Source organism: Dipodomys merriami, unplaced genomic scaffold (genome assembly GCF_024711535.1).
Source record: "Dipodomys merriami isolate MVZ:Mamm:240054 unplaced genomic scaffold, mDipMer1.0.p SCAF_26, whole genome shotgun sequence".
NCBI classification, from domain to species: Eukaryota; Metazoa; Chordata; class Mammalia; order Rodentia; family Heteromyidae; genus Dipodomys; species Dipodomys merriami.
The window spans coordinates 14,780,989-14,793,768 of NW_027204048.1; the positions used below are offsets into that span (position 1 = coordinate 14,780,989).

General features: G+C 41.0%; 1 protein-coding gene across 5 annotated transcripts in view; it reads right to left on the minus strand.

Annotated features, from left to right (window-relative positions):
- Positions 1 to 224: 224 nt before the first annotated feature.
- Cemip2 (cell migration inducing hyaluronidase 2) overlaps positions 225 to 12,780 on the minus strand; it is a 75,046-nt gene continuing 62,490 nt past the window's right edge. For all 5 annotated transcript variants that reach the window (XM_070035739.1, XM_070035738.1, XM_070035741.1 and 2 more), the window contains exons 20-24: positions 11,530 to 11,749; positions 9,672 to 9,770; positions 5,352 to 5,506; positions 2,665 to 2,768; positions 225 to 2,280 (exon numbers count right to left, since the gene is read on the minus strand). In XM_070035739.1, the coding sequence (XP_069891840.1) occupies positions 2,066 to 2,280; positions 2,665 to 2,768; positions 5,352 to 5,506; positions 9,672 to 9,770; positions 11,530 to 11,749 (793 nt within the window). In that variant the 3' untranslated portion in view covers positions 225 to 2,065. The remainder of the gene's footprint in view (positions 2,281 to 2,664; positions 2,769 to 5,351; positions 5,507 to 9,671; positions 9,771 to 11,529; positions 11,750 to 12,780) is intronic.

Consider the following 12,780-nt stretch of genomic DNA (forward strand, 5'->3'; position numbering starts at 1 on the left):
TTTTTAAGCTCCCCAGGAGAATCCAATGTACAGCTGAGGTTCAGCATCTCTGCACTGGGGAAGGTCCTGAGCTTGGTAATACCCAATCTTCAGTCTTACAAAATCAATTTGGTAGATTTACCATTATTATTATTATTATTATTTTACCATGAACCTCTTTAAAGCTGGAATCTGGAAATTAAAAATAAATTATAGGCAGGCAGAGAGATTCACATGCACACATATAAAATACATACATATATATTTTATTTAATTTATGCCCCGTTATTAGTAAGACATCAGAAAAACCTAGTGCCTTGAGACTTACATATTCTCTCAAAATCTTTAAAGCACAGAACTCTAAAAAACACACGTCAAAGATATTTAAGTAACACACACACATACACACACTAATCACTTCCAAGAACCATGATCCAATAATATATTTCATATGTAAGATCTCATTCATCACTATATCAATAAGAAAAAAAAAAACCCACATCCAAAAAAACAGTCAAACTTCTTTGATTAAGACACGTACCCTTAGCACGGGCACTTACAGTTAGAATGGTTTCTCGGTAGCGCTTTGAGGTAGAATACTTGGTAAAGTTACAGAAGTCCAAGAGCTGCTAATCATTCCCTCTCTAGACAAAGGCACAGGCCTGCAGCCTCAGCCCTTGATGGAGGAAGGTGAATTTGTTTGTCTGTCTTCATTGCCAATATCATTGCAAACTCACCTGGCCATCTAGCTGCCAGACTTTGGGTTTGTAGGTTTAGAAAACAGTAAAGGCATTTTGATGCACCTCTCCTCTTGGTGTGGGGAAAACCCAAGTTAGAAAGCCAGTTTCCTCTGGACGTGCAAGAGACAGAAGATTCCAGTGGAAAGGGAAACTAGGCATCATGATATCCTTAATAATTAAATTAATTAATAGTGACTCCCTCCTGTAAGCCTGTAAGGAGGTTGATACCTCAGTATTTCCTTCATGGTCCTGGCCTTAAAAGGCTTCCCCTTAATCCCAGGGTAGAATCATTGTAATATCATTAAGTTTTCTGGGATTTTCCTGGTGAAATGGTGAGAAGAGAAGCTCTTTAAAAATCCGCATACACACACAAAAACATCAACCAAAAAACCCAGGTGTTAGAGAGCAACACCAAGAACGGACTTCCTTTGTGCAAGTTAACATGACACACATTTTTCAGTTCAGGAAAATGGCCCTGCTTCTTAACAACAACAACAACAACAACAACAACAACAAACCCCAAAATATGTAAATATTCAACTCAGCTCTGCATCTGAAACAGAAATATACAGTCAAGGCAGGCTAAGGATTAAAGCTGCAAACATGGTCCTAATAACTCTCAGACCTTGGTGCAGGTCAAATTTTTGCCCAACGGTCACAGATTCAAGGGATTTTCAATTCCCTAAAAGCCCTTTTTCCCACATGCATCCTGTTTGAAAGTTGAATCCTTCGGAGTCATCAATAGATCAATGAATAAAAATAGCACATGTCCAAGCAATAATTTAAAAAGGGCATGGGCTAGGCCTGAGTTGCCACTTCTGACTCTTCACTCAGCTTCATATAAAACCCTCAAAGGCTGCCCCAGAAACCCCCGCCCCCCTTCCCCTAGACATTGCTGAAAATACCAGCCACCCATGCTAATCAACACATAGCACAACTGAGCTTCAGACTTCAAGTATCCAAAGTGCTACAGAAGCTGGTCCTCTGAAGAACTCAGGCAGCCCCTCTAAAGCCCCCACCCCACCCCACCTCACCCCAGCATGACCCAGTATATAAAGTTTGAACACTGCTGGTGATCATTACTAAATACTGGGGTTCAAGGTGAGGAACAGGAGAACGGCTCTCTGACTATACCGGCCTTCACAAAGACAAATTCTCTAACAGTTCATACAATAACAAAGTAGGTGAACTGGTATTCAAGCAATCCCTTTGAAATCATTCTTTCCTTTCTGTATCAAACAGGGAAACAGTTCCATTGGGTTAACAGTGTCATTTAAAATGCCATAAATTAAATAAGTTAGTTCACAGTTTTGTTTTTGTTCTTTTTTTTTTTTCTTTCCCAGCACTTAAGTTACAGTCAATCTCTCGTGCGCTTTTGAAGCCTGCTTGAACAGTTCCAAGTCTTTCCTGTGGACACTGCTGCCCCTTGGACATTCGTAGTCCTGTAGCTGCAGTGGTATGAATTGTTCTAGCACCCCAAGGCCCTGCTCAGCAGGACTGGTAAACAGCTGAGTCCATGATGGTTTAAAATTTCCACTGAATCCCAAAAATATGGTACTTCCTAAAAAAAGAACAACAGTCATTCAATTTGTACAGCAATGGGTCCGTAGGTCATGCAGAAGGTGAAGAGTTGAGCAAAACAAACAGCTCTCTCTCTTCTCACCCCACAACATATATCTACATATATATATGTGTGTATATATATATATGCCCACACACACCTACATATATACACATATTTAAATATGTACTTTTTTTATGTTAGCAAACACTAACCACTCAGTGATGAATCATGTCCAACACACCTCCTTATTTAGGAGTTGTCTTCATGACACCCACCCCAAGCAAACAAGCTCACAAAAATGTGCCAGCAACTAAGTTTCACTATAAAAATACAAGCGCTACTGGCCTCTTATGAACCTCATAGAATAACACAAACACAAACCTTTGTTATAAAGATGAGCTGGTTTGGCTAATCCCAGAGATATTAAGGAATCTGAAATGTTCAGATGCTTTATTTCTCCTCTTGTGCTTAACAGAACAACTGACCTGCAGATAAACATTAGAATACCAGTTAATTTCAGTCATTCAGCATTCTTGAGTGAGACTAGCAGCTCACACCAGTAATCTTGGCTATTCAGGAGGCTGACATTTGAGGATCAAGGTTCAAAGTCATCGCAGGCAGGAATCTTTGTGAGACTCTTCTCTCCAATGAACCAACCAAAATCTGGAAGTAGAGCTATGGTTCAAGTGGTAAAGCGCTGAGTAGAAAAGCTAAGAGACACTGCCATGAGTTCAAGCCCCAGTACCAACACAGATAAACTAGACAGATAAATTCTGCATGGTCTAAAGTTTACATTTCTTAAGAACTGCTGTCTTTTTCATAGAATAAGTCAATAAAATACTTAGACTTATGTGTATTTGTTAATTACTATGGCTGTACCGTTCCTTTCAGTGTCTGACCACACAAGTGTAATTCGCGTAAAAGCAATTACTACTCTCTTACATTCTTCCAGCTAGACTTCAGACAGAGTCAGAGTGTCCTTCCTCTAATTCAACTCTTGCCACAAATCCTTTAGTAATGCATTTTACTTTCTTAATGTGGGTCTTGACGTTTCTTCAGGCTAGGATCTTCAGTGCTGTGTTAGTGCAGCTCCTGGGTGTCCTCTTTCTACCCAGTGCTGACTCAATTCAGAAGCGGTGCAGAGGCCTGACCACAGCAACTCTGAGGCCTGACCTTCACTATGTGGAATTCCTCAGGCCGGTCAGTCCATGTGACTATTAACAGGCCACCCTACGCTGCAGATACATAGGTCTTCGTCTCCCAAGACGTCACTGCCAGCTGCCCAGTACATTCTTAGCAGTTTTTCAAAATTCAACACATATAGAGAAAAACATTTGTTCCTAAATTTCCAATGTACAGTATTAAGCTTTTTTGCAATCTGAAGCCTCCCATACAATGAACAGCCAGATAAGAAGTACTCTTGGCAAGACCCTCAAAAGGTTTTTCTTAGTCCCATTTCTAAGAATAACTTTGTTAATGAGTCGGTTTTAATCCTTTTTTTTTTTAATGAAAATACTGTACAGAGGGGTTACAATTACATGGTTACCTTGCAAAACTATCGCTGTCTTATTTGTGGTAGAATTATAACTTGGCTATTGTTGTATATGCATATGTGTGTGTGCATTTGCATGTGAGTGTGTGTGCATGCCCGCAGATTCTGGGGCTTGAACTCAGGGCCCACGCGCTGTGCCTGAGCTTTTTTTGCAGAAGGCTGATACTCTATTATATTATACATGATGATATATTATAATATAACCTATATTATACTACAATATAACTATATATTATATGATAATTACATATGATTATATATACCTATTATATAATTATACATATTATATATTATAAAATATAAATACAATATATTTTTATATTTGTAATATACTGTATTACATATAATATTGTATTCATGGGCTGGGAAGGTGGCTCAGTGGTAGAGCACTTGCCTTGCAAGCATGAGGCCCTGGGTTCGATTCCTCAGCACCACATAAGCAAAAAGAAAAAAGCCGGAAGTGGTGCTGTGGCTCAAGTGGTAGAGTGCTAGCCTTGAGCTGAAGAGCTAAGGGACAGCGCCCAGGCCTAGAGTTCAGGCCCCACTACTGGACCCAAAATAAATAAATAAATAAATAATATTGTATTCATATAATATTGTGTGTAATAATGTATATATAACATTGTATATAATATACAGGGAATTTGGCACCAGAGTAATCTTATAGGATCTAGTTTTGTAATCTGTAAAGAATAATTTCCAGATCAACTGGAAATTATTCGGAAGCTGGGCAGTCCCTTCATTCTGGGAAGTTTACGTTCTCCTCTTGATGTTTACCCTTAGCAACTGCAGCACAGATGAAGAGCAGAAAGGGCCTCAAATGAGACCAACCTAGAGAAAGCAAGTTTTTTCTTCTGCATTTTTCTTCAGAAATCAAGTGAAAAAAACAACCCCCCCCCAAAAAAAAACCCCACACAAAACAAAACAAAACCAGCCAGAACTAGTGCTCTTTAAAGTGACCAGAAGCCACGAGCCTGTAATCCTTGCTACTCTGGTTAGAAGCCAGCTTGGGCAGGAAAAGTCCACAAGACGCTTATGTCTAATTAACTGCCCAAACCACCTGGAAGTGGTTCCGTGGCTCGAGTGGTAGAGTGCTAGCCTTGAGCAAAAAAGCTAAGGGACAGCGCCCCCAGGGGCTGAGTTCAATCCCCAGTACTAGAACCTCAGCCGTCACCACTTTTTCAATTACTTTTATCTGGTCATTTCTAAGTGACTGAGGTAATGGCTTCCTGAACCACAGCCATAGCACAATGCTATGTGGGCCTACTGGTGGAACAGATAGCTACAAGAGGCAAAATTACATGGAAAAAGTACTTCAAAATGGTAGTAAGTGAATGGAGTACATAGTAGATGAACTAATAATAAAAAAAGGAGTAAATGACTTTCCCCTAAGCCCGAATGTCCACAGATCAAGACTAGAATCCACAGCTTCGAGGTAACAAGGTGTTATCTGTGTGGAGGACTCCACATTGTCAACGTGGTTTGTCCTTGGTATAGGTAAGTGAACACGACATACCTTGGAGGGATGCTTGTTTTTAAATACTCTTCCATGCGACTGATATCAGCAAGAGGAAACATCTGTTTTTCTATCAACCGGAAGGGTATGCTGCACGCATCAATAACCAAGATGAAGACACCTGCACTTCGGAAGGTGAAGTCAGTGCCATTGACCTAAGAATACAAAAACAAAAACCAAAGTCTTTGGCTATCATCCTTTCAGAAGGACGACTTTTTCTAAGACGACTTTTCTTTCCAGACCCTTGTAAGCCCAGAATTGCACTTTGCCTCCCATGTCGGATAGGATGCCTCTGTCCCTCTAACACGTGGCGCACAGATTTTTGCTGACCAGATCAGATGCTCTGAGGTGTGGTAAATGCACTGGACCGAGCTGGGTGATATAGCACTCAGGCCTCAGCCTTGTGCGGTACCTTCTCTGGAGGTAGAGCTCTGGGAGTCAGTTCAAGTGCAGGCCTCTGCACCACACATCCATCCATGCATTCCAATCTAACTGGAGTCACATGCCTTTATGACACACACACAGATCATACGGTGCCCCAAAAAGAGTTGCAGCCAGCAAGTCTAGGTACGCAATCTCATAGCAGCACAATTGCTGCATCTCTTGTGCTACAAATATAGCAATCCTCAGACATCAAAAAAAGCTACTTTTAGTTGAATTTAAGCTGCATTTTGCCTTGAAATAATTATGAATGCCCACAATCATCCTCTTTAAATTAAGAGGTCGAAATCTTTTCAAGAAAGAGGAACTCTAGACACTTCCAAATATCATCAGTTTCTCAAGAAAAGGGAGAAAACAAAAGCAAACTGACTAGACGGTAATCCACAGGTATACTAGGATGGAAAATCCTAACCTACATTAAGTTTTGCAAAGGACATACATGGTCTTGCCACTCCACTGCTGTACTCTGGGAAAATTACACTGAAGTTTTATTTCCAACTGATGTTACTAGAATTTGCTGTTTTGTTTGTGTGATTTGGTTTTGGTGCCCGTCCTGGGACTTGAACTCAGGGTCTAGGCACTGTCCCTGAGCTTTTTTGCTCCAGGCTAGAACTCTACCACTTGGGCCGAAACTCTACGTCTGGCTTTTTGGTGGTTACTTGCAGAGTCTCATGAGCTTTCATGCTCTGGCTGGCGTTACACCTTCATCTGCAGATCTAACCTTCTCAGCAGCTGAGGATTCCAGGCGTGAGCCACTGGCACCTGGTCAAAATTCAGTTTTTTGTTGTTGTTTTGGGGTTTTTTTTTTGGGGGGGGGAGGAAGAGGCGGGAGGATCATGGGTCTTGAACTCTGGGCCTGGACACTGACTTGATCTTCTTTTTGCTCAAGGCTCTATTACTTAAGCCACAGCTCCACTTTAAGAATTTACTAATTTTTAGAGCTACATTTAAATTGCTCTAATCCAATGAGTTGTTCTGGAAGTGTCTGAGATAAATTATATATGTGAAAAAAAACTAGAAGCAATTCTCCTATTTCAAAAAAATCTGAATATTGCCAGGTGCCAGTGGCTCATTACAAGCTCAGATGCCTTTAATCCTAGCTACTTCAGGAGACCTGGAAGAGCATGGTTCAAAGCCAGCCTGGGCAAAAAAAAAAGTTTGAGTGACTCTATCTTTAATTAGCCAGCAAAAGTCCAAACTGGAGATGGTTCAAGTACTAGCATAGCCAAGCGAGCAAGTTGGACAAATGAAAAGCTCCGAGTCCAAATTCTGATGCCAGAAAAAAAAAAAAAGTATTTTAAAATGGGTACATGTTCAAGGTAAAATATGTAAGGATCCTCACTGCATTCAAATTATCCTTGTGAAAAGTATCCTACCCTCCTCATAATAAAAATTTGTTGGTCAAAGGAAATTAAACTTTCCGTAGAAGCCAAAGCAATGTGACATCCTAGGGAAGAGGCTGATCTTTGCAGACTTACTTGTATTGGCCAAACAGAATATTCTCTAATTGTCCAGTAAGTTTTTAGAACAGTGAGCCTCAGCACTTACCTGCTTCCTTCCTGCAGTGAAGGCATCAAGAGGTGGAGCTAACAAATTCCATGCCCATGAAAGGACATCCTGAGCATGCCAGTCTACTCACGTCTGTATTTCTATCTATTTGGGAGGCGGACATGAACCGGATTCCAGTGTGAGGCCAACCTGGGCAGAAATGGCCACAGAACCCCTTCTCAGCACCGTATCTAGGTCCGATGGTGCCGCCTCTCCTCCCAAGGTATGTGGGACACTGATATTGGGAGAATTGTGGATCTGGAATAGGCCAGGTAGAAAGTGCAGAAGATTATCTCCACAGGAGGGAAAATGGATGTGCTCACAATCCCAGCAACAACCAGAAGCACACAGAAGGCCTGTTGCCCAGGCCAGAAGGGAAATCCTAGCTCAAAAATAACAACAACAACAAAACAATGGAGGTATGGTTCAGTGGTATTGAACTAGCCTAAAGCTCAAGTCCCCGAGTTCAAAACCTGTAAGGATGATCTGAGTTTTTCACAAAATGAAGGCCTGCTAACAGAGCAATGTAGGTAGAAATACAGCCTGAGCTACAACTGGGACTACCCATCTTCACTGAATAAAATACAAATTCTGAAGCAAGGTGGCGTGATGTCTGCACTGCATACCACTGAACTGCACACTCAAAATCGGTGAAGATAGTAAATTTCACGTTATATGTATCTTATGGTAATTTAAAAAATTGGGAAAGAATAGCAAAAATTATTTTTACACACACACACACACACAAACACACGGATTTGTGATTATGACACACATCTCAGAAACAAAGATTGAGTTCCTAAAGACCCCAGGAGACAGGGTGTGGGTCCTGGTAGGTTGTGAGGCAGATAGCTAGACATTCTTTCTTTGGTGGTATCCAGGTCACCATGGTTTTGCATCAACTACTTCCTGAGCCCTACTTCCTAGTAGCTAACTTGGTTCAAGCCCACATTCCATTACTGACATTGAAACCTGCCGGTATGCTTCATTAATCCACTTAGAAAAGAGAACTAACCCTTGTGTCTTCACTTCAAAAGACAAAGAGATTTAGCCTTCATTTCCAGCCAGGTACCATTGGCTCATGCCTGTAATCCTAGCTATTCAGGGGGCTGAGATCTGAGGATCACAGATCAACGTTAGCCAGTGCAAGAAAGAACGGGAGACTCTTATCTCAATTAACCACCAAAAAACCAGAAGTAAAGATATAGCTCAAAGTGGTAGAATGCTAGCCTTGAGCAAAAGAGCTTAAGGACAGTGTCCAACCCTGAGTTCAAGCCTCGTGACCAACCCAAAATAACAAAACAAAGCAAAACAAAAAAAATCTGCATTTTCCATACTGTAAAAAAACAAAAACAAAAAAACTCATTTTAATTCCCAAAACAAGGCTGAATGTTTTTCTGTTAGCAACTTAATATGACAATTGTTTCCTAATCAGAGGCCTATCCTCTTACAGAAATGAAATCCTAGTCAACTGTAAAATTTAGTCAGTGAAAATTAATGTGAAGGAATTTTAACATCTGCCTTAAAATAATCAGTAAACAATCCACTGGGGAAAAAATTGTAAAATAATTTATTTAAAAAAAACGAAGGTTTAGAAGGCGTGTATGTATCCATTTGTTCCTCCCAACAATGACAACATGACTAAAAACCAGTGACTAATCCAGAGCCAGTAGTTCATGCCTGTAATCCTACCCACTTGGGAGGCTGAGATCTTGGAATCCTGGTTCAAAGCCAGCCAAGGCAGGGAAGTCCCTGAGACTCCAATTAACCACCAAAAAAGCCAGAAGTGGAGCTATGGCTCAAGAGGGCTAGGCTTGAGCCCAAAAGCTCAGGGTCTGCACTTACTTGGCCCTGAGTTCAAGCCCCAGGACTGGCACAAAACCAAAATAACACAAAGAACAAAAAACAAGTGACTACTTCTAGAGATAATTTAGATCACTAGCATGGAGATAAAAGCAAGAAATCATGGCTATGGTTTGAAGGTCTGTGTGCCCCCAAATTCAGAAGCTGAAACCCTAAACCCCAAAGAATGTTATTAGCATGTGGACCCTTGGAGGATGTAGGGGTGAACTTCTCATAAATGGAATTAGTGTCCGCACAAACGAAAGGCAAGGAAGAGAGCTCTTGGTCCTCCTCCCGTGAGGGTCCAGAGAAGGAACTATCTAATGAAGCAGGAAACAGTCCTGCATGTCCACGTGCGCCTTGATCTTGGCCTTTTCAACCTCTAGGACTGTGGGGGGAAAAAAATGTTCCTCTTGCTTACATGCCACTGCCCGTGGAATTTTGTTACAGCAGCTTGAAGAGACCGAGACAACATCAGAGAACACTTACAGAAATCAGAGACGGACTTCCACGCTGAGTTTCTGCTTTACTGGGTGACTGGAACTGCACAGGGAGGTAGGTCTTGTGAGGATCACTGGTAAACACCAGCTGCATAGGAAAAGGTTCCACAGTTACTGCGACTGTATCCTCCAATGAAAGTCTCCCTCAAGGATATCAATGCCACCCAACCGTATTTTCTCTTCTCTGAACTTCAAATACGTATTTTGTGATGGGGAATTCGCTCTTTTAGCACATTTAATACAGGAAATGTATGGTTCTCATTTTTCTAGAATGATCTGTTTCATATAAATGCAATCTTGTTAATAAAACCAATTCAGAGGCTGGGAGTGTAACTCAGTGGTAGAGCACATGTGTAGCATGCACCAAGTCCTGGGTTCAGTCCCCAGTACCCCTTCCAAATGAATTCAATACATGGCTAAGTAAATTTGACCTATTTAAGCATCCATAGGCACGAATTGCTTTTTAAAGGGCCCTCTCAAGTCAATTCTGAATCGAAGCTTAATCACTTTGGTACTGAGAAAATAATTATCTGTAACCAAGGCACACACTATTTATAGAAACTTCCAGTGCCCTGCACAAGGCCAAAACCCAATTCCTCTCAGTGATATGCAAAGTATTTCAGAGTCAGACATTATATACTGCCCCCTCCCCTCTATTCTGTCACATTCAAGAGATAGGGTTGCTTCTGCCACTAACCAAAGTCCATCTGTCCTTTTAACTACAAGTAAATAGAATAGCAGATGCCTTACAATATTTTCCATCTTAAAAGAATTATAGAAGCAGGTATCAGTGGCTCATATCTATAATTCCAGCTACTCAGGAGACTTGATATCTGGAGCATCAAGGGTCAAAACCAACCCAGGAAGAAAAGCCCATGAGACTTGATCTCCAAAATAACCAGCAAAAAGCCACGCTGCGGCATGGCTCATATCATAGTATGCCAGCCAAGTCAGAGCACAAGGCTGAGCTCAAACCTTAGTCCTGCTGCCCCCACCAAAAAAAAAAAAAAAGGGGGAGTGGAGGGAGTCAAAGTTCATTTGCACACGAGCTCCATTTTTTAAAAAGAAATTTCACACCAATAATTTTTTAAAAGCACTTTAAAAGAGCACTTTTTGACATATATAAGCCCCCAGTAGCAATACTGTAACAGAATCATAATCGTGGCGAAGAAAGAAAATGAGACCACCTTCCCAACTTGTAATTTTAAACCATGTAAAACCCATAGCCAATCTGGGCTATCGATCAGTCCTGAGCTCACAATCAAGCAGATCATACATTGGCCTGGGTCTGCTTGAGTATACATACCTCTCACCCCGTGTTCAGTTCTTTACTTAAATCTAACGTACATTGTCTATACCACAAAGATGAACTGAAGTTCTTACTCTCCCTTCCTGTCCATCCAGCACATTAATAAATCTCCTTTCTTGGATGTTCCCCACTATTTGTCCCCTTAAATGGTGTAGTGGGGTGACCTGACATATGGAACCCCCAAGTCAGCCTTTGGCCTATGTCCATACATACACATGCATGTACACACGCTCTTCATGGGGTAAAGAAAAATCGATGGCTCACATAGCAACAGCTAATCGACAAAATCCAGGGGCCATCTGGCCAAATGACGTGTCACAGGCAAAAGGCATTTCTGTATTGACGTATATTATTTTGATTTTTATGAGCATCATCATATTCCAGTATGGGCCAGAATTCCAAGAGATACACGTATTTATTTAGCAAATGGCAATAGAGATGTTTCAAAGAAAAGGGTTCCTATTGCCAAGAAGTCCTGCCCTTTGACCTCACCCCCCCCCCCAGACCGCAGCCCCCTCTCCTCCTCTCCCTTGTTTACCTGGCGGGCCCCACAACCTTGGCAGGGTCCGGTGACCATGGATAGCTTGCGTTTCGCTTCTGCTGGCTTACTATAATACTGTGGATACGCCTTGGCCATGCAATTACTGATGTCTTTTGAGTCCGTGGCTGCCTGAATCTTCACTCTTTCGCATCCCTGAGATGAACAGTAACTGTGGCCATCCCTGCGGCTTTTGGCTTTGAGATACAGAAACAATAACCTGCACGAAACAGAAAGCAGCCCAGGAAGGTGTTAAGACTTCTCCTCAAAAACATACAAATCCCTCAAACCCATTCACGGTCCCCAAAAAAGACTCCATCCCAAACTAGCAAACTAGTTTCTCTTTCCTGCTAATCCTCCTAGAGTCTTAAGTCAAATGTAGGACTTCTTTAGAAAAGATGCTGATACCCCAGGTTAGTCATTTAGGAAGAGAGCAGATATAGTTTCTGGTTTAAATTGGTTCAATGGGTAATTTGAGAGGATGGAATGTCGCTTGGCTTAATGTTCTTTGTAAAACTATAGATTGGTGTTGATTTTGAGATTTAGTAAATGAATGTAGATTTTTCTTATTTTTATTGCTATTCATAAGTCACTTTGGTTAAAGACATATCTTTAGAATAATGAAACAGCAAGGCCAAGACAGTCAAATCCAATCCTGTGATGTTTTCCAAAAGCAGATGAGCATGCAGCCCATCCTCTATAATTGGACTGAAATCAGACGAATGGAAGTCCCACTCATTCTGAATCATCCTACTGCCAAAGTGAATGGAAAAACAAGTTTTAAGTCACAATCCATTATCTCTCTGCAAACCTAGTCTTTCTAAAGGAAGTCAAGATTCTGAAGTTTTTTCTCAAGGAAATGTGACTGATGACCAGAAGTCAAGAGAATTCACATTTTATGCCAAATGAAAGCCACTATTTTGTATAGTAAGTTAGGGGAAAAAAAAAAAAAAAACACCTGAATTCACATGTTTACATGAGATCAATTAACAAGGCAAAGTTGGAAGTAAAAGGTAAAAATTCAGTCACTGTCCCAATGATCAGTAATTTTATCCTATATACTGAAGGAATGAAAGGGACCCAATTGGATACAGGCCTTTTGGTTACATGATTAAGATAATCGAAATGAACCGTATTAGGAAGAATCAGGATATCAGAAGCTGAGGGAGTCTTGAAATATCCAGATCATAAATATATTTCCCATCTTCATTAATACTTAATTCATTAATGTGTGATCACCAGATTGTCTGC